Here is a 21,106-nt window from a genome sequence, read left to right as displayed (position 1 = left end):
TGTCTATGGAGATACTCAAAACCCAAATGGACGTGGGCCTGGCCAGCCTGTTCCAGCTGACCCTTCAGTTGAGGGCTTGGACAAGGTGATCTCAAGAGGTACCTTCCAATCTAAGAAATTCTGTGATTCTGCAAGTGGTATTCACTGTAGTGAATAATACTTCTCAGTTACTGCTAAACATATAAAATCTAAAAAGGATAAACGAAGGAAGAGAGCTACTTACCCATGAGCGTCTTTTTTCCTGGAGCATTTTATTATAGAAATGCTTTCCTGATACACTTTGCAAAGAGGTGCTCTCTTCAGCACCTGATAATGTGGTGGTAATCTGTTTGAGAATATGAATAATTATTTTTTACTACCTGCTGAAAATGATTTGCTTTAGTGCAAAGGTACAGTGATATTATAATCGGATGCTAAATCTGCAAGAAATTTCATGAGATGTTACTAAGCCAATATAAGGCCTGAGAGACCTTGTGAGCTTCTTTCTAAGTCTTTTCATTACTTGAAAATCCTGTCATTTGATTCAACATTGTTCATGAGCCAGGACAACATGATGCACTCCCTTGAACCAGGCCCTGAATGAGCTCTTTCTGTAGCACAAAGCGTAGTGGTTTCTAACAACTACAGGAATTTTGGCCCAGATCACACCAGTTAAAGCACTCTGATTATTTCTAGAACTCAATGTGTAAATTCCAATTTTTATAATAGCTATAGATCATCCTGAAAAAAAATGTGTTGTTTCCATGTTTAATATTGACCTATGGAGATGCACAATAGTTCGGTGGTATGAGATTCTGTGCACGTGTCAAAAGCAGTGTAGAAGAGCAGTTTGTTCCATGATCTTTGTAATACTGCATCTGAACCTGGAAAACATTTCTCTTTATTCCTTACACTGTGGGTGTAAAGTGATGGGCTGTAGATTTCAGAAATGCTTCTGTGTAGGTTTGTATGCAGGTTTTCATGGCTTTTTTTTTTTTTTTTTTTGGTTTGTTTGCTTGTTTGAGGGTTTTCTGGGGGTTTTTTTCTCTTTTTTTTTGTGGTTGTTTGGTGTGGTGTCCCACTTACTCCCCTCCCATGTCACCTGGCATGCCTGTTCATGCAGACCTCTTGCCAGTAACGCAGCTTTAATTTATTCAGTTTCCCTGAGAAACAGGTTTCCTTAAGTCAAGTGTAGGTAAGGAAAGATGATAGCTGGGTTGTTTCGCTTTATTTTACTTGTGGCAGAAACAAAAAAAGTAGTTCAGTACATTTGTTTCAGAGTAGTTCTAAGAACATGGCGAGTAAGTATGAAAATTAACAAAATATGCATAATAATAAGTAATGTTAACATATTGCTTGGATCCTGCACGGGGAGGTTGTGCTAAATACAGGTGTACTAAATATAGCAGGAAAATTCTCGTATATTTTCTCTTATGACCAAAATATTTAACAAATTGGGCATTGATTCTTAAGAACCAGATGAGAAGAGTGGCAGCAAGGTACTACTGTGGATACTATTGAATTGTACAAAGAAAGGAATGCCTATGAAGAAGAGAATCCAGGCAGATCACAGAGTACTGAAAAGGTAAAAGAGGACATTATTTATTGTTGTTCTTACCTAAGGGTTAAAAACCTGTTGAGGAATATATAGATAAAAGCAAAAGGTCTGCCCCGAGAAGGTCTAAATGGAGCGGTATTGCGAAGTGGCAGTGCAAGCGCTACCGGGAGCGGGGCCTCTGCCCAGAGCCAGTTCAAGTCACGGACGAGAGACAAGGCGGGGGAGGGACTTTCTTGTATCCCCGTGTTCAAGCCCACATTTGTCGACCGAAAGGCTTTTTTGTTTTGGAGTGGCAGTCGTAGGCAATACAGAAGAAAATTCAAATTCGCCACTGTTCGGGTTTAACCGAAGGAGTGCAAGTTACAGGGAAAGTGGATGAAAGGTGCCCACACGCAGAGCGATCCGCCCCGTTCCGTCGGTGGGAAGGGAGGCGTACGAGGGGCACGGCGGGGAGGGAATCTCTGGCGCCCGCCCCCCGCCTCCGGACTCGCTCTGCTGCAGCCAGTCAGGGCGGCGCGACGGGCCTGGGCACGGGGCAGCGCATCCCCGGCCGGCGTGCCTGCTGCCCTGTGGTAACCCCGGGACCGCGCTCCGCCGGGGTGAACGACCGCCGCCGCCGGCAGAGCGAGGACGGGCGCTGCTCGCTCAGCCGGCGGCCCAGCCACCCCTCAGCCCTCACCACATCGCCTTATCGCTTAGCAACACCGCGCGGGCCCCGCGATTGGCAGGGCCGCGCCCCCGCCCACGTGTCCCCGCCTCCGTATTGGGTGCCGTCCCGGGATTGCGCGTTCGGCCCCGCGTCCCTTCCCTTTGTGCGCCGCGGGCGCGCGCGGGCCCTGCACCATCCGACCGCGCTTGGACCGGCGCCCGCCGATCCTCCGCGTCAATCGCCGAGCCACGGTGCCGGCGCGACGCGGCCGTACCCTCCACAGTATACCTACCCGCGGGGAGGTGGGAGAGGGACACGAAAAGGTCCGCGCCCCCGGGGTTCGGCGCTGCCTCGTCCCCGGCCCGGCCAGCCCAAAGCCAGGCGCTCCCGGCCTTCCACGGCCTCCAGTACGGGGCGGAGCGGGGCGCGAGAGCTTGGCCCAGTGCCGCGGGCACGGGGGCCCGCCTGTGTCCGCCCCGGCCTAGCCAGAGTCCCCTCCTCCCGTGGAGCGGCTCCGGCGGGTAGGGATTGGCATCACCCCGGGTCCGACACGGGGCGGCCCTGCCCCGGCTCTCATTGGACTGCGGCGAGGAGTAAACTGTCAGCCCATGTGGCGTGGCCGCCGGAGGTGGCGACTGCTTAAATAGCGGTGGGAGCTAGAGGGAGATAGTGAGGAGAGAGCGGAGTATCGACCGTGCGCAGCTCGGCACTGGTCGCCGCAGCGTCCACCCGGAACGCCCGCCCCGCAGCATCCCGACCCCGCGCTGAGCTGACGACAGAGTCCTACTTACACGAAGCCATCCGCACCTGTGCAGGTATCGGCGGGACAGCGGGTGCGGCGCGGTCAGGAGAGCGGCAGCTTCTGCTCCAGGCTCCGCGGGCCGCTGCTCCCCGCGGGTGCGCCGGGGAGGCTCCATCTTGCCCTCCTCGCCGGGTGGGCGATGAGGGTCCGCGGGCTCGGCTGGGCCCCGCGGGCTCGGTCCCCAGGACCGAAAGGTTCTGCTCCCCGGCCTCGCCGTCGCCGCGCCCTGTTGCTGCGGACCGCTCTCCCGTGGTCCAGCGCGGCCGTTCTGGGGAGAGTCCCCCCCCCACGCCAGCGGCTGGTTCCGTGCCGCAGCCTCCCGCTCCGCCCGCCCGGCAAGGTGGCTGCATTGTGGTGCTGGCGCTCGGCCATCTTGGCGGCGGGCGGGGACCGTGCCGCCGCCACAGCCGCGACCCCTCGCCGTCGGGCCGAGCGGGATCGGGGACGCAGCCGGGCCCCGCTGCCCGCAGTCCTCGCGCGCGCCCGGCGGCAGCGGCTGCGCGAGGGGCCGCGCCCGCCGCGGAGCGAGCAGCCTCCGCCGCGGGGCTGGGCGGCCTCGGCGGCCTCGCGCTGCCGCAGCTCGGGCGCCGAGCACCGCGCTGCCTCGGGTGGGCGCCGGGGCTGGACGGGCCGCTCTGCCCGGGCAGCGGGACGACGGCGCTGCGCTCTCCACACCGTCCCGGGTTAGCGCGAAGGCACGGTCGTGGCAAGCTAAAGAAGCTTGTACAAGACGAGATCGACGCTCGCTATTGTGAAAGAAGACTGGCCAATAGGTTCTGGGAATCCATCTGAGAAAGCGTGCCGTGTATGCTGCTAAACTATTTTTTCCCACTTCCCACTGGTATAAACCAGCGGCCCACACGAGGTAACCTGGTGATCGTACACCAGTATGGATTTGATGATGCGATTCTGTCAGGACCGTGATCATCTCTCTTTGACTGTTTTTGTACCTGTTTGGTTCTTATTCCACATTCTTTCCCTGGTATACGGCCCTATAAGATACTGAATGCATATTTTCCTAGCCAAAAGCTTTATTTGGATGCTTAAATTTAAAAAGGGAGTACTAAGGCTGTGTAAGTTAACTTGCATACTCCATTGGACCACCTTTGGGGGCTTTGGAGCATGTCTTGTCTTAAAAAATGGGAGAAGAAACCTCAGGCTACATGAGCAAAGGGTTCAGCTTTTCCTGTAGCCTCTACCCTTCTTGAAACAAACTGAAAATAATAGTACATTGTGAAAAGCTACATTTAATGGGTGAATTCAGAGAATGAGGGCAGTTATGAACAGATCTTTTTGCAAACATGATATAGTCATACTTGGGACTTAGATTTTTATACAGGTAGTTTCTGACCACTTGGGAATCAACCAAGCTGTGTTGATTCCGTGAGCAAAGTCTAACTTACATTTTCTCCAGTAACAGCTTTGAACCAGATTGTGTTTCCAACTAAGTAGTGCATTTTAAATATGAGCACACTCTACTGTTTTTCATTTGTGTTGTGGTCGACAGGACAAATACAGACCTGAAACAGAGGCATTTGAAAGGTCTTTGTTAAACTCAATCTGTAACATACAGATTGATGGTAGCCAAATGCTTTAAAAAAATGAAATCTGGACTGTGTTTGCCTCTATTCTGTGAAGGGGCTTTTGGAGGCAAGCATTATAGCTCTTCATAAGAGAAGTTTCTGTGTAAGGACAGTTTTTTATTACAAATTCTAGAAATAATAGACAGCGATTAGGAAACCTGAGTTGTGATGTAATCATATGAAAAACAAAGAAAATAGTCCTTTCGTTAATATCTGTGCTGAAGAAAGCTATGGAGGAGTCATGAGTATTTCATTTTACAATGAGAGCCCCAAAAGAAAAGAAGATTTGGTCTGCCTAGAAACAGTAGCAGAGCTGACTTTAAGGGTTCTGTCCCACCACGATGACAGCTATCAAAATAACAATGAAATAAATATATTGCTCCTGTCTAGGAAAAGGAAATGTGCATCAGGCAAAACAAGATTATGGGGTTATTTGTCATTTCTTTGCGATCAGCTGTTTCTCCCTCCTTCTCCCCTTCCTTCCTTCACTAAACCCTAGTGAACAAGTTACAGCAGAGTAAGTTTGTGTTCAGTGGTTAGCAAGTCAGGTATGAGCGGGCGAAGAAATCAGATTTTACCTTCACATGCTTGTTTGTTTGTTTGTGGGTTTTGGTTTGGGATTTTTTGGCTTTTCTTTCCCTTTGTAAGCTTACATGCTTAATGGTCAGAGGGTTATTTCTGTATGGAAACAGTAGATAAAAGTATTGTAAAAAAGTTGTACATCTGCCAGGGATGGTGGAAAATGATGATTAATACTTTTTTGATTAATTTTTTGTGGCAAATTAGTGAGGGACTGAAAAACAAATGTTTTAAATGCAATAGAAAACAGTATTTCAACTTAAGAGTCGCTTTGATACCAGAAAGGATTGTTAGTTATTACTAGTCACTAACTGAATGAGTCAGCAGCACAGTAGAATTGCTAAAAAATATTGTGCAAATCCAGTGAGATGGTAGTTTAGGCTTAACTGAGGTGTCTACTGCACTGCTATTCTGGCAGAGAGAGGGAAGGCTGGCTGTGGTGTGTTTGCTTCTCTCCACTCAATTAAAAACACAAGTTGTATGAGGAAAATTCACACAACTCAATTTAAGCAAAAGCGTGTCATAAACTGAGGAAGAAGGATGTTAGGATATTAGATGGATTCAGCAAATACAGCCTTAAGAAATGGAAGACTCCTGTTTGTCCCTCTTTATCTTCGTCTCCTGTTTTGACCTGTTGCTTTTGAACACTTTGCTCATCAAAGGTAGCAGAAGCAGTCTGTTTGTATGTTTGCTCTAGTCTAATCTCCATTAAAGCAGCTGTAGAAATAAATGTTCTTTCTTGATCTGTGCTATGCCCTATACTTGAAAATCTGTCAATGTACTGTGTTACTGTGTATAGTCAAAAAATGCTCTACAGAAAACAGGTCTCTAATAAAGTAAAATAATAATGCAGTAAACCACTTAGGGGCAAAGTCAGTCAACTTTAAAATGGTTTACCTGCTTATTCTCTGTCAAGGAAGACCGAAAACATTGTTGGTAGCTGTAACAGCTACTTTAATCACTGTTTAATCAGGGGTGGCTTAATATTAATGACTTTTCTTCTGACCACTCTTGTTGTCCAACAGCAGATCCTCTCTGCTGTCTGCTGCTTAATCCATAATTTGTATTTTATCTTAGATGTATGCGTTTGGAACTCTTTGTGGCAAGTCTAAATCTTTCTTCTGGTTCTTTGTGTATTAAAATCTTTTAATTTGTGGCTCTTGTTCTTCTGATTTTGATTACTGCAGCATCTTTTTCTCCACCTTTGACATAGTCTTGCTCAACTACATTCATAACAAGTTGGCAAAAATTGTTTTGCTGATGAATTTCATTACTTCACTGTCTCAAAGGAACATTTCATCAATTGGTTGTACCTGGATAGAGTTTTCATGATACTCCGGGGAAAGATATATGAGATGGGAAGGAGCAACTGTCATTTTAATGTCTCGTATCTTAAGCTTAAATTGTAAACTTTGTGCCCAAGATCTCTCGTTCCCTGCCCCAGCACAGAAATGCTGAAAGTGTAGTAGAGTTGTGGCCCTTGGTTGGTTTTTACAGGTACAGTGGTGAGGCCAGTAGTAAAACTGACTTACTAGTTTTGTGTGAGTGGAAAAACTGCGAGGTTTCTCTTCAGCACTGAGTGGACTGGGCCTGTTAATACCAACTTAAGTTTTGGGGACTAGTTTCTCAGTAAGGGCCTTGCTTAACTTGGCCCTTAGTGTTTCCTTTCTTAAATGAACGAGAGTGGAATAGACCTTCTGTTGTTTGGGTGTTTAGTACAAGACCTAGAAATCTAAGATGTCCTTTTGAGAGCACTTCTGTTTCTTGTCCCAGAAGGAATGGACTGGGTGAAGTAATAATCCCTTCTACTTCAGTGTTAGGTGTTGCATAATTCCGCAGTTACTCCACAGATCTGAATCAAGATTACTGCTGAAGGAAAGAAGGGTGAATAAATCAGGCAGCCTCTGTGGTGGTATGTTCTGGCAGAGCTACACCTCAGCTGTGCAGAGGGCTCTGCTTTCCTTCTGCACACCCCAGCAATCTCATGCAGCTATGGGAAGGTGTTAGCTTGCCTGAGCAATGTAATGTGTGGATGGAAGAGGGGCCTGTTTCTTGCTCAAAAGCATCAGGAAGTCCCGAAAGAGGCTGCAAAAGAATGCCCAAATGAAACATCTTGGGTAGGAAAAACAGCCATTAAGTGCTCATCAGAGAGTACCCATTAGTGCTGTATTTTGGAGAAGACGATCAACCACCAGTGGCACTTAAGCAATGGGCCTGCATGCCACTCTGTAGGATGGAATGTAGGATACATGATGGAAGTCAAACTTCGTAACAAACTTTTTCCTTCAAAGTTATCAAGGCAGACTTGTAGTTGTTTGAATGCCTAGTTTTCTCTGTGTTTTTTACTTGTTTAAAATCCCACACATAAAAGCATATTTTGCCTCTACTTACCTGAAGGATTATTTAAGAAAGTACTGTTAATGCATACTATCTCTGGTTCCTGCAGCCATACTTTTATTTAATTTTTAAATTTAAAAAACCCCACCATATATATGGGTATTTCCCCGACTCCTTTAACTTGTCTACTTAGGATCTGAAATTATAATTTGAATTTAGCTGAAACATCAAGTTAACTTGCTTCCTCTCTACTCAGTTGTTAATATATTTTTACTGTAATAGAAAATAAAGGGGTGTAGTATATGGTGCTGTGGTCTGATACAGGTGGCCGGCCATGCTGTGTTATGCAGCATGATGCTCTCTTGTGATATTTGAGATTGGGGTCATGAATGCAAAGTTCTTGGGACAACAGCTGAAGTTTCTCATCCTGTCTGTATTCCAGATCTGTTCTGCCAAATCATGTCTTAAAGCACCAGCCTCTATCATGTGTAGTCAGTTCCACATTCACAGTTCTCTAAACATGTGGCAGTGCAGGGTCCAGTTAGGAAACACTCTAGATGTAGAACTTACTTCTTTGGTGTTGACATTTAAAATTATGCTAAGTTGTACTGTAATCTTTGTGCTTTTTGTGGGTTTTCTCTGCTGGGGGGGGGGGGCAGTTGTTTGGTTTTTTGTTGGTTGGTATGGTTTGGGTTTTTCGTCAGGTTTTTGTTTGCTCAGAGTTAATTGGGGGGAGTTAGGGGTTGTGTTGTTTATTTTGGAGGGGGTGGTTTTGTGCAATTTTGTAGTTTTGTTTGTTTGGGGTTTTTTTTTCATGTCCAACAAATCTTTTGATTATTGATTCTTAAGTTAGGATTTAACTTTGGAATGATTGTAGAACTTGTTTTGCTACCTGTTAGGTTTGCCTTGTAATTATGTATTTTACTATGTGTATTTCATAATTTCTCCACCCACCTCTGCTCCAGCACGTTAATCTTTCCTCTCTGCTGACTTCAGAGAGGCTCTGCATTTAGTAGAGGTAGACTTACTCATTTTCTGGTTGTCATGTAGAAACTGGTGGTTCTCAGAGCCTGATGCTCCTTCAGGCTCATTTTTTTTTCATCCTTATCGATCGCATGGATCTTATGGTCCATTTGATTAGTTGGGATATCTTTTTTTTTTTTTTTTTTTTTAGTAGTAGAGATTCCATGGGCTGTTCCTGTGTGGGTGTTCCTGCAAATACGCTTGTTTGTCACAACATGTCAGGAAGACAAGGCACATATACTTTCCTCTGTGTGAAATCTTACTAGCCTTACTGCTTTGTGGATCTCAGCAACAGGGTGAAGTTAAGAGATGGAGGACGTGGTGATTGCAGGCATAGCAGGAAAGCTGCCAGAATCTGAGAACTTGCAAGAGTTTTGGGAGAACCTGCTTAATGGAGTGGATATGGTCACAGAGGATGATCGGAGGTGGAAACCAGGTGGGTGCTTATTGTCCCTCTTTTTGGAGCCCTGAGTTCTGAGTGTTTTAGAGGAATTATCCTATGAAAAGAGATCTTATGAGATCGAAACCCTGCCAGACCCAAATTAACTTCTGATAAATCATCAAGAAATTCTGTAACAGAGTACTTTCATGAAGGTCTCACGCAATCCATTTTATAATGTTATGTCCTATGCAGTAGCAGCTAATAAAGAATATGTAGCTTACTTTCAAATACAGGAGCATTCTGACAGAGCAGCTAGGCAACATTAATCCTATACCTGCTCTTGATAGCTGTGACAGTAAGACAGCTCTGACATTTTGCTGGGTTCAGAAGTAGCACAGGGATTCCAATTGTGTGGTTTATGACTTTTTACAATGTTCCTTTTTGTCTGATTGTCCTTTTGAAGTGTTTGGCACATATCTACCCAATTCAAGCTAGTGATTTGCAGAAGTCAAAAGCAGCTTTTGTTTCTCTTCTAAATGGTGACTGACCGGAACCACTGATTTAGACTATATGTGCTTGGTACCACTTGCCAAAGCAAAAATAGTTAAACTAGATAGATGTCTTTTGCTGCTATATCCAGGAGAGTCCTAAAAGTTACAATTATTTTTGCTAATACAGCATTCTCGTTTCCAGGTGAGGCAGGTTGGTAGATAGTCATGCAGCCCCTCTGGGTACTGCGCAGGGGAGTGAGGTTTCATATGTAATTGAAAATCAGCTGCGGTCATTTCTGTACTGTGTCTCAGCTTGTAGCTGCTTCACCATTGATGTGTTTTGTGACTCGGTGTCGAATTTTCCCTCACAGGAATTTATGGACTGCCTAAGAGAAATGGAAAGCTCAAGGACATAAGCAAATTTGATGCATCTTTTTTTGGGGTTCACCCCAAACAAGCTCATACAATGGATCCTCAACTTCGCTTGCTGTTGGAAGTCTCTTATGAAGCAATTTTGGATGGAGGTAAGTAGATGAATGACTGAAGAGGAAGAATTAAGCTGTATTGTCTCTGTGTAATAGGTGCAGCTGTACACCTGTGCGATGAGAACTCTAACAAGGGAAAGCCATCACATTAGAGAGGAGACCCAAGACATGGTACAGAGGTTTCCAGATCCCAGTATAAGGGTTAGAATAAAGCTGTTTTCTCTAGAATGCAAACCAGGAGATTGTTGCTGACTGTCAGCAAATCTGTACCTGCATCATATGGTATGACAGAATCACTTTAACAGTCAACAGTTCTGGAGCTTTTCTATGTTCTGCTCTACCCTAACATTCCATAATAATTCCTTTGTAAGAGGAAAAGAAGGATGACTTGATTAGAATTCTCATCTGTGATGTAAAAGAATGACAGATGGCCTGATGTATTTCTGTCTATTGGCCGGATTCTTGGAAAACCTGTAGCATTTGATCTGGTTTTTTAGAAGGTTTTCCTAGGAAGTGTGCTTTCAGAAATAGGAGTCTCTCTCTCTTCTATTGCTGCCAGTATTTTGGGATTTTGAGTTACTTATCCACTGATCCAAGAAATTTATTCTTCGTGTTAATCAGTTTCATGTCAGAACATAAGCACATGGGGAAAAAGTTGGAACCAGCTCACTAGTACTGACTAGCTACAAATTGAAAGAGGGCAAATTTCAATTAGATATGAGGAGGAAATTCTTTATTGTATGGGTGGTGAGATATTGGGACAGGTTGCCCAGGGAGGTTGTGGATGCCCCAACCCTGGCAGTGTTCAAGGCCAGCTTGGATAAGGTCTTGAGCAGTCTGGTCTAGTGTAAGATGTCCCTGCCTGTGGCAGTGGGGGTTGGGACCAGATGGTCTTTTAAAGTCCCTTCCAACTTTTAACATTCTGTGATTCTGTGACTTACTGAAATTAACTTTTGCTTCTCTGCTTCTCTCTGCTTCTGAGCCTCTGTCTGGAGATTGAATATTCTGTCTGTCTCCAGGACGCCTGAAGCAGAGAGAAGAAACAGCAGAGATTTCTGACAGTTGACCTTGCTGTGTGGTGTTTTTTTAGAGCAAAGTTGCTTTTTGTTCTGGTTGCTGGCTATTTTTGTGCTTAAGAATTCTCATTTCTGTCTTGTACTCCAGATCTGGGCTGGAGATAGATATTGATGTGCTCACATGACGTTCCAGGTGCTATGATTTTTCTCCCCTTCAGTCTGCTCCATTTCTCTGTACTGGTAGTTAGCTGTTAGCTTCTCTTGTCAGCATTTGTACTTTTCATAGTCCGTGCACTTTTTTTACACAAGACTCTAACAATGCCCAGCTAGGCTGAAAACCTGTGTCAGGGCACAGTATGTTCTGGCCAAAAGCCAATACCAAACTTCACATGGACTCTGAAGTAAGACATGTAAGGTTGGCAGTTGAAACAGATAAAAGGTTATTAAAGGTAAGGGAACAATGCTGTCAGAAAGGGACAAGAAGTAGTTTTGGTTGAACTGGTACCAGTGTACCTGGTATCTCCGCAGTTTGCCCCTCATTATGTTTACTGTAATCTACCTTCCAATCCCCATAGGTATTAATCCAGCCACCCTCCGTGGCACAGACACAGGTGTATGGATTGGTGCCAGTGGGTCAGAAGCTGCCGAAGCCCTTAGCCAAGATCCAGAAGAGCTTTTGGGATACAGTATGACTGGCTGTCAGCGCGCTATGCTTGCCAACAGGATTTCCTACTTCTATGATTTAACGGGTAAGTGCCCCCCAAACCTGTTGATGCTGATTAGCAATTGCAATTTCAACACGATTGTAGCACAGTTGCTGTAGAGGACTGGGATGGATATGATGGCATAGATCCCTTTTGGAAAGAGAAAATAGCGTGTAACTATTCTAAGGAGGCATATGAGAAGTAAAAATATATGGTGACTGTATGATAAGACTCTCTGTAAGGCTTTATAACTCAGCTGCTGCTGCTGGACATAGCTGGTGCTCATCTGAGGGATGGTGATGACAGGAAGCACTTACAAAAAGGCCTTGGTCCTTTCTGGCCTTTAGACTGCTATTTGTTATCAAGATATGTGGAAGTTGGCTAGACCAGAGATAAACTCCTACTGACTGTAGCAGTTGGCTTTCTTTTGAGTAAAGTGGAAGAAGTAGGAGAGCCACAAAAATGATGTGATTGAAGGCATAGGTATGATTCAATCCATGTACAGTATTGAAGGGAATGGAGAGGTGGAAATTGATCTGAATTGCAGCAAAGAACAGAGAGAATGGCAAGTGTAGCACCAGGAAGGGCAAAGGATTTTTATTGATGAGAATGTGTAATTAGATGGGACCTGCCCGTAAAGCTGTGTTCTCTTTTTGGTGGAAAGACAGAATTTTTAAAAATGCCCTTAAAGCAAATCTGTTCATAATTTTTTCCCACCTTTCTCATGCCTTACCTTGTAAGTAGGCAGAGATGGTGGTTCTAGTCTCCCATTGCATCAGGTTTATCTGCTATGTTCTGAAGCAACTCTTATTTAATTTTGTTTTCAATATGTTTCTTGTAACCCTCTCCTGTAGTCTTTGGAGAAGAATCTAGGAAATTAAGGTTGTTTTTGATTTTGTTTTTTTTTTTCCTTATGTTTCTTAAGGACCAAGCCTAACTATTGACACAGCCTGCTCCTCTAGTCTTGTTGCTCTGGAAAACGCTTATAAGGCAATTCGTCATGGGCAGTGCAGTGCAGCCCTAGTAGGAGGAGTCAACCTCCTACTGAAACCCAACACATCTGTGCAGTTCATGAAACTGGGTATGCTTAGTCCTGATGGTGCCTGCAAGGCTTTTGATGTTTCAGGTAAGGCGTAAGTAGAAAAGCTTATGGTGTATGAGAGTAACTTACTGTATGGTCTGTGACCAGCTACTCTTTCAATACAGCAAAGTTGTTCCAGGGTGCACTGTTTGGGACATACCCTGGACCTGATTTATGTTGCATGTTCCATTAAACCTAGAAAACTAACTGTGGGGAAGAAACTGGCACCATATGGTTCATCCCTCTTCCTCTGGGGAGAAAAAATAGCTGTCTCTTGATGGAAAATTTCTGTTGTCATTTGTGATGAGCACTATGTCTTTCTAGGACAGGAAATTTTTCTTCAAAAGAAATAGATATGTCATATTCTCAAAACAGTCTATTGTAAGTGGTAATCTTACTGCATAGTGTTTGGCAACATTTTACAAAGCAGAGCAGAAGTTGTGACTCTCTCTCTCTCTCTCTGCTTTCAGGAAATGGATATTGTCGCTCTGAAGCTGCTGTTGTTGTTCTTTTGACCAAGAGATCGATGGCAAAGAGGATCTATGCCACAATAGTAAATGCTGGAATTAACACTGATGGCTTTAAGGAGCAAGGTAGGTCTTGAGCTGCTGAAAAGTGAGGTACCTACATAATTGTTCAGTTTAGAGTCTTTGTCATAAAAAGTGGTCTGTTGTAGGGTTCTTCTTTAGATGTGTGAATGTTTTTTGTATTTGGGTTTTTTTTTTTTTTCATTTTCTGGTTTTAATAATGTAAAGTTCAGGACCCTATTTTTAAAAGAAGTTAAAGGAGAGAAGTGGTGGTTTCTACTGAAGTAACAGCAATGTTCTCTTGCTGGTTTAGCATTCCTCAGGACATCTCCACAGTAACTTCTGCACTGATGGTAGAAATGTAGGTACAGTGTTATAACTGTAAAGCTCTTACCCTGCTGTTGTCCAGCTTCTCCTGCTCTCCAGCTGTGGAGACACCAAGCTTCACATGTTTTGCTTAACCTAGACATCTTCTAGTATTCTGTTAACCAGTATCTTTCCACCCTAGGTTAATTTCTGGTTCCTCTGCTCTTCTTGCAAAGAGCCTGAGAGGCTTATTGTGTTTGGTGCTAAGGACATGGTGAAAAGGCCTTTAGTTTGGGGGTTTTTTTGGGGGGGGGAGGGGGAGGGGGGGAACTTGGCAGCTCAAAGTGAATGAAAGGATGCTAAAATCAGAACAGGAAACACCTGATAGGAGACTGAAATTGACGGCAATTTTGATCCTAGGTGTGACATTCCCATCTGGAGAGATGCAGCAGCAGTTGGTCAGATCTTTGTACAGGGAATGTGGTATCAAACCTGAAGAAGTGGAGTATGTTGAAGCCCATGGGACAGGCACCAAGGTCAGCATGGTCCCTAAGAGATTGAGTGTTTTCTTCCCTTGCATCACTTGCCACACTTTTCCATTAAATTATTCTTTTTCCCCAAGTGAAGTCTTTTTGCCTTCTACTAGTTAGAAGAATATGTTCTGCTTCACTACTTTTGGATTTTGCCCAAACACCATAATCTTTCAGATTTCTCTTTTGGGGTGTGTTTTGGAAGTGCTGGCTAATAGCCATTCTGATTCTCTTCATACTAGGTTGGAGATCCACAGGAAGTAAGTGGCATTGTAAATGTCTTCTGTGAGTGTGAAAGGGAGCCACTGTTGATCGGATCAACCAAGTCAAATATGGGTCATCCAGAGCCTGCCTCAGGGCTTGCTGCATTAGCCAAGGTAACAGGGAGCTTGAGAAGAAAAATTAGGGAAGGTGGGGAACACCAGTGTGTGGGGTTTTGTTTGGTTGGTTTGGGGAAAATCTGCATTGATTCAGGGTAAAATGTTCACTGATAGTGGTAAGAACTCAGGCGTTTCTCCTTAACGACTTGCTTCACATGCAAATATTTTTAAAAGCTCAGGTGGCTATCCTGCAAACTACCAAATGCTCAGGTAGCCCTCTGCTGTGTGCATACACACTTCAGTTCCCTCTTCCTACGGAATTCTATAGGAGCATAGCTCTGGTCAGAATAAGGGCTTTGGGATTCTTTTGTTATCCTTACTGATTACTTTGTCAATCCTTACACTGGACCTTCCAACAGAACTCTGCTGCAAGTCGTTTGGGTTTGAGGCACATACACGTAGAGGGATTGGATGTTTAGTTGACAATGACCAAAGACGAGAGGCAGTGTAGGCTTTCAGTGCCAGAAGAGCAGCTGATCCTTCTGGCTTTCTGTCAGGGATGTATCATCTCTTCCTCTTCTCTCTTAGGATGGCGAGAAGCCAGGTGAGTTCTTTGGGATGAGGCTACCAGCATGAATAACTATCTGTCTTAGCAACCAGCTTGCTAACTACTGCTGTAGGCGGATGGTCATCTATTGGCTCCAGCTGCTAAACTGCAGCTAATGTTCACACTTGCTTGTTAAGCCTATTGCCACAGACCATGCAAACTAAAGTCACCTACACTGCCACTGCTAGAATTGTAGAAGTGGTTACTTGTGACCCAATACAATTTACTGTGAATAGCCTCATCTGCATGACGATAGCAGTGTCTGTCTCTCTGTAGAGAAAAGTTTAGGGTTTTTTAGCGCTTTTATCTCTGACTGACGCATTCTTCATAGAAGGAATGATAACTTAGTCATAAAATAAGCTTCTCAATCCATACTGTGTTGTATGTAACGAACAGTTTGTTTAGTGTGGTTCTGTGATCCATCAGGACAGGATCATAACTTTGAGGTAGAGTTGCCCCCCACCTCTGCACCAAACCCAGTGTTTCTTAGACAGTAACTGTCTCAGGGAATCTGCAGTTTGTGTAAATGTTTTCTTCTGGAATTCCATAAAATACTCCTAAGTGAGGTGTCAGGAAATTGGATCTTGAAAATATCAGATTTCAGACTTGAAGAGAATCCATTAATCATATGGGTAGGTAGGAAAGAAACTAAGGCTTGCCAAGGCCTCTTCAGGCAAATTCTGGTAAGGAAGGGAAAAAAATCACCTGCGTCTTTGAATTACTCAGTCTGTCTAATCACTTGCTGTGCAGCAAAGAGAACTTTTTGGTGGCACTGGTGGTATGCTTACTGTACTGTGCTCTCAAACCTAGGTAGAAACCATGAAAAACTTAAAGTACAGTATGTATCAGTGTAAAGCAACAGCACATTTAAAGCGCGTAGTATTGGTAGTGTAGGACAGTATGCATGAAAATACTTAGACTACAGCTTTAAACGTGTTGGCTGTGAGTTGAAATCATGTATTTATACTGGTTGTTCTCCCAGGTAAGCTGCAGTGTCTGATAGTCAACTTGGAAGAACAGTTCCCAAGCCAGTATGTCTCTGACCATTCTGGAGTGGTGAAGGAACTGTCAAACACACAGAGCACACTCCGTTTGCAGTGGACCTTGTAGTCTGCAATTTGCTGGGCTTGTTCCACAGATGAATGTGGGTTTGGTGTCATGAGCTGTATGTAGAGAGAAGCTACTAAGAGAAGGGAGCTCTTGGGGTTTTTTTGGCACAGATACTTTGTTCCTCATGTTGTTTCAGTACTTTCCTTTGGCTGCCAGTTCTGACCAGTCTGCTGTTTCTGCTTTTTTTGAATCAAGAAGACAACAAATGGATGTAAAGCAGCAAGCAGACTTCTTTACTAGTGCTTCAGCTTGATTCTTTTGCAGCAAAGCAAGAAATAGAAGCATTTTGTTGTGATAAGGAAGAGGATTTGTGACTGTGTGCGACTGGGGAGGGATGAAGTGGAATGTGATAAATGGATGGGATCTGAAAGGGGAAAAAGATGATGTGATAGTCTTAGTACCTAGGCTGCTTTTCCTGCAAGACTGCATGGCTTGCCAGTTAGAAAGAGTCTGGAAGCTAAACCTAAGGCTCAACTTCTGCTGACTTCCTGCATGGTCTTAAAATTTGCCTAGGTGGTGCAGTTGCTACCTCAGTAACATCAACAATGCTATTCTCTGAAATGTCCCTTTATCCAAACGTAGACAACTGCTTCAGAATATGCTACGTGGTCATTTGCAGTAAAAGAATAACAACAGAAGAATGTTTGTCATGAGACCATGTGGAGCACAGGATACTCTGTTTTTCTTTCAGGTCATTCTCTCTCTGGAACATGGGCTGTGGGCTCCAAATCTTCATTTCAATACCCCAAATCCAGATATTCCTGCCTTACAAGATGGCACTTTGGAGGTAGTTTGTAAACCAACACCAGTGAAAGGTGGCCTTGTCAGTATCAACTCTTTTGGCTTTGGAGGTGCTAATGCTCATGTCATTCTGAGGCCAAATAAAGACAAATGCCAGCCTCTGGAGACTTGTAACATGCCAAGACTGGTTCAAATTTCTGGCAGAACTCAGGAAGCTGTGGAAACACTAATTCAAGAGAGCAGAAAACATGGAGGATGCAGCCCATTTGTAAGCCTGCTCAGCGATATCTCTGCAGTTCCTGTGTCCTCCATGCCCTACAGGGGCTACACACTGGTTGGCACTGAAAGTGACATAAAAGAGGTTCAGCAAGTTCAAGCATCTGGTAGACCACTCTGGTACATATGCTCAGGTAAGTGTGCAGCATTGGGTCCAGGCTTTTCCATTCCTCTGTAGATCTGGGGCTTGAGCAATTGTGTTCTGTGCTCTAATGCTATTTTACGGTGTAGCATGAGGAAATATTTTGCAACTCTGTGACATGTCTAGGAGTGTTCTGTATTTTATTAAAACCTTCCAACTTAACTGTCTTCTGACTGTAGCGAAGGCCAGCAAAATAAAGTGGTGCCTAATTTAGAGAACGTTAGAAACGTACAGTGCTTTGCTCTCAGAATTCTTTAACTGCCAGAGGAAGTGTGTCATGTCTACTCCTGTTTCAGAATATTACTAAAGCTCACTTTCTCCTTGCCTTTCCTGCAGGCATGGGAACACAGTGGAAAGGCATGGGCCTGAGCCTTATGAAGTTGGATCTGTTTCACCAGTCTATATTGCGCTCAGATGAGGCTTTGAAGGGCACAGGCCTGAAGGTCTCAGACCTGCTGCTGCAAGCAGATGAGAACACTTTTGATGACACTGTCCATGCATTTGTTGGACTAGCTGCTATTCAGGCAAGACTCAAAGGACTAGTGGAGGGGGATCGTGGACTCAATCCACATAAGCACCTTCTGCTAATGTGTCTGTTTGGCTGGTAACACTTTATACCGATTAATGGAAGCTTGTTTTGTGTAATCAGTAAGTGGCAACTGTTAGAAATACCTCTCTGAAAGGAGGGACTGTGTTGTGCCCTTGAGAGTTTTGGGCTTTGCCACTTACAAGTACATAACAAACCTTTTGATACAGACATTCTTGGCTTTACTGCTTTTTTCTTACAAGATGTTTGGACTAATACTGGTCTGAACTGATTTTTGTATTTGTGTGTGTGTGGCACAGTTTCGTCTTTTAAGAGACTAAGGAATGTCTTTAAGTTTCATGCAAATGTTTGTGCTAAGGAGCAAGGTTCCATTTAATGTCTTCTAAAATTTGTTCTGCAAATGAACTAAGTCAAGCTGAATGAAGTGCCTTCTTGATTTTGAGTGTCAACGTGAGATTCATGGTTTCTTAATAAACTAGAGGCCATGCTTTTAAAGTGATCTGGAAAGCTGATCTTGCCTCTAACTTTGTACAGACACATTCTTGGCAGTCTCATGTTGTTGGAAATACTTTCTTAGTGGAGAGCTACATTGTGAAGAGGCCCAGACAATACTGGAGTTGTATGATGATTCTTGGGATTGCTTTGAAAGGAGGATGGAGCTGCAGTTATTGGGAGAAAAAAAAGTAGTGATGCCAAGAATATCTGTACCAAAAAGTTCATTACGTACTTGCTACTGCTGTGTACCTTTGAGGCCTGGCACCTGCTTACTCTGGCATGGAATCAGTAATCTTACTTCTGCTTGCAGATTGCTCAGATTGATATGCTGAAGGCTGCAGGTCTGCAACCCGACGGGATTTTGGGCCACTCAGTGGGAGAACTAGCTTGTGGCTATGCAGACAACTCCTTAAGTCATGAAGAAGCCATTCTTGCCGCTTATTGGCGGGGACGATGCGTTAAAGAGGCCAAATTGCCACCGGGAGGAATGGCTGCTGTTGGTAGGTACACCCTTACCAAAAGAGTGATACAGGAAAGTGCATCTGATTTCTGTTGTATGCCATTGGGATAAAAATTGGTCTCTGAAACTATTATGTCTGTAAAATCTTGGCCACTGTTGCTTCTTTGTTTTCTTCTGATGTAGAACAGGTTATTAAATATTTAAGTTGATACGTGGTAGTGATCTCTGTCCTGGAATACATCAGGATTTTGGTAATCCATCCAAAATTTAAGTGGAAATGGAGGGATTTGTTGTCAGGTGACCAATGACATGCCTGATAAATAATCACCTTGAAACAAGGTGAAAATGTAAAGCACTGAGTTTTTTGGTTCTTGATAGATATATATCATACACACACAGATGTGTGTGTATATATATATATATTTTTTTTTTTTAGTATTTTTTTAATAAAGGAGGCTTCTGATTGTCTGCAAGAGTAATGAAATGTGAAAACAGTAAGCTGCTATTATGTAGTGGGCAGCTGGCTAGTGGAATTTACTATAGCGTAATAGCACTTAGGAATAAGCTTTCTCCTGAACAAGCTTTGCTTTGTGTTTGTGTAAGTCATAGTTTTGCCCATTGTTGGGTAAAATTTTGGACCCAGCAGTTTTGCTTTGTGGTGCGGCTTTAAAGTGACTTACATGTTTAAAAGTAAAATTATTATTTGTAGCACTGTTGTTCTTCTGCTTCTTAATGGGCGTAGTGGTCAATTAAAACCTGGAGCACTTAGGAGAAAAGCTGTTGCAGGTATAATGCAGTATATTGGACTAGATCACTTGTTATAATGCCAGATTTCTTAATTTAAGTAATGCTACAAAGGACTATTATCTAATTTAGCTTTTTTTGCCCTTGAGATTAAATAAATGACACTCTGATCGTGGAATTTGGAGTGCTGCATACAGTATGTTTTTTGATAATCTGATGTTGAGTTCAAGTTCTTCCTGTGACTTGTATCTCTGTAATGTATGACCAGATGCTTCATGTGTTAACCTAGCATGCCACTAGAGTTACTGATTTCTATGGATATTTTGCGTCTCTCAGCTATCCAAGCTAGTACAGGGGAGAGAACACATGAGCTTAACTTCTGGAAACTAAGGGCAACATGAGACAGAACAACCAATTCTGTAGCTTTTTTTAAAGTGTGGGGGTTACCCCCACCCCATTCATTAATGGGATGGTGCAAAGATTTGGCCTTCTGTCCTTGTGTTAAGCATAACTGTGATAAATGTCATGTTAAAGCTCTAGGGTAAATATTCTTAGCTTTTGCAGAATTGTTTTTGGGGGAAGGGGGAGACACCCATCTGTCTCTTGCAAGTCCTTCCCAATTTTGCAAAGTGCTGAATTGAGCACAGTGACTATGCAGTTAAGATTGCTTCCTCTTATGAGACTCATACCTAGAAACACTTTTGTTGTCCTGTGGTCTTCCTTTTGCAGGTCTGACATGGGAGGAATGTAAACAACGCTGTCCTCCAAATGTGGTAGCAGCCTGTCACAACTCTGAGGACACTGTCACTGTTTCAGGGCCTCTGGTGAGCATGGAACTGATACAATACATACCAGGATTGTGAGTGGGACCTGTGAAATTCAGGTTTGAAGAAAGCATGAAGCTTAATTAGCGTTCAGCTGCTTGCAAAGGGGAGCTGGATTGAAGTTGGTGGAGTGGACATAATACTTTTTATAAACTTACGCACTCAAATACTCTGAGAGGAAGTGATGTTAATGCCTCAGTAAGCTAGTAATAAAATATCTCTTACATCCATGGGCATAGAGGAGGATAAATTATAGGACTGAGAAGGGCAATAACCTCATCCCAGTTATGGCTCCCTTTAAATGGCAGCTGATGAAGGGTATGGAGGGAGTACAGTGGCTCGTACAGATCCCAAGTATTTTGTGAGCTTTTCTCTTAGTTCACTGATGTTCCTCTTCTTAGGACTCTGTGAATGAGTTTGTAGCCACACTGAAGAAAGATGGTGTGTTCGCAAAGGAGGTGCGCAGTGCTGGCGTCGCATTTCACTCCTATTACATGGCATCTATTGCACCAGCACTGCTCAATGCGCTGAAAAAGGTAATATTGCCAAACTGTGGCTTGCATGACTTATGCTCTGGCACCTAGGCTGACTGTAGATGATGTTGAGCTTAAGGGGACTCCTTTCTTCAGAAGGAAGAGGAAATCTCTTGAAGAGCATGTAGACTTCTGTGAGATCTAATGTTTGAAATCATGTGGCCTGAAGCAGAAGGATATCCTGAGCAATCAAGCTGGGAGAAATGACCTGCGAAAAGGAGAAACTGCTTGCTTTTGCCTGTTGTATTGTTCTCTATTACTTGTAACTCTTTCTC

At 43.9% G+C, this 21,106-nt stretch overlaps 1 protein-coding gene across 1 annotated transcript in view; it reads left to right on the top strand.

The window, feature by feature from the left end:
* Positions 1-8,819: 8,819 nt before the first annotated feature.
* Positions 8,820-21,106, top strand: part of FASN (fatty acid synthase) — a gene marked incomplete at its 5' end in the record, with an annotated part of 36,036 nt that continues 23,749 nt past the window's right edge. The window contains 12 exons of the mRNA XM_082294019.1: positions 8,820-8,946; positions 9,755-9,907; positions 11,460-11,633; positions 12,514-12,714; positions 13,140-13,262; positions 13,923-14,038; positions 14,275-14,409; positions 16,761-17,220; positions 17,565-17,752; positions 18,581-18,770; positions 20,204-20,298; positions 20,700-20,834. Coding sequence (XP_082150145.1) covers positions 8,820-8,946; positions 9,755-9,907; positions 11,460-11,633; positions 12,514-12,714; positions 13,140-13,262; positions 13,923-14,038; positions 14,275-14,409; positions 16,761-17,220; positions 17,565-17,752; positions 18,581-18,770; positions 20,204-20,298; positions 20,700-20,834 — 2,097 coding nt within the window. The remainder of the gene's footprint in view (positions 8,947-9,754; positions 9,908-11,459; positions 11,634-12,513; positions 12,715-13,139; positions 13,263-13,922; positions 14,039-14,274; positions 14,410-16,760; positions 17,221-17,564; positions 17,753-18,580; positions 18,771-20,203; positions 20,299-20,699; positions 20,835-21,106) is intronic.

The sequence above is a fragment of the Coloeus monedula genome (genome assembly GCF_965178545.1).
Source record: "Coloeus monedula genome assembly, chromosome: 19".
NCBI lineage: Eukaryota > Metazoa > Chordata > Aves > Passeriformes > Corvidae > Coloeus > Coloeus monedula.
This window is presented reverse-complemented; position numbering and strand designations above follow the sequence as displayed.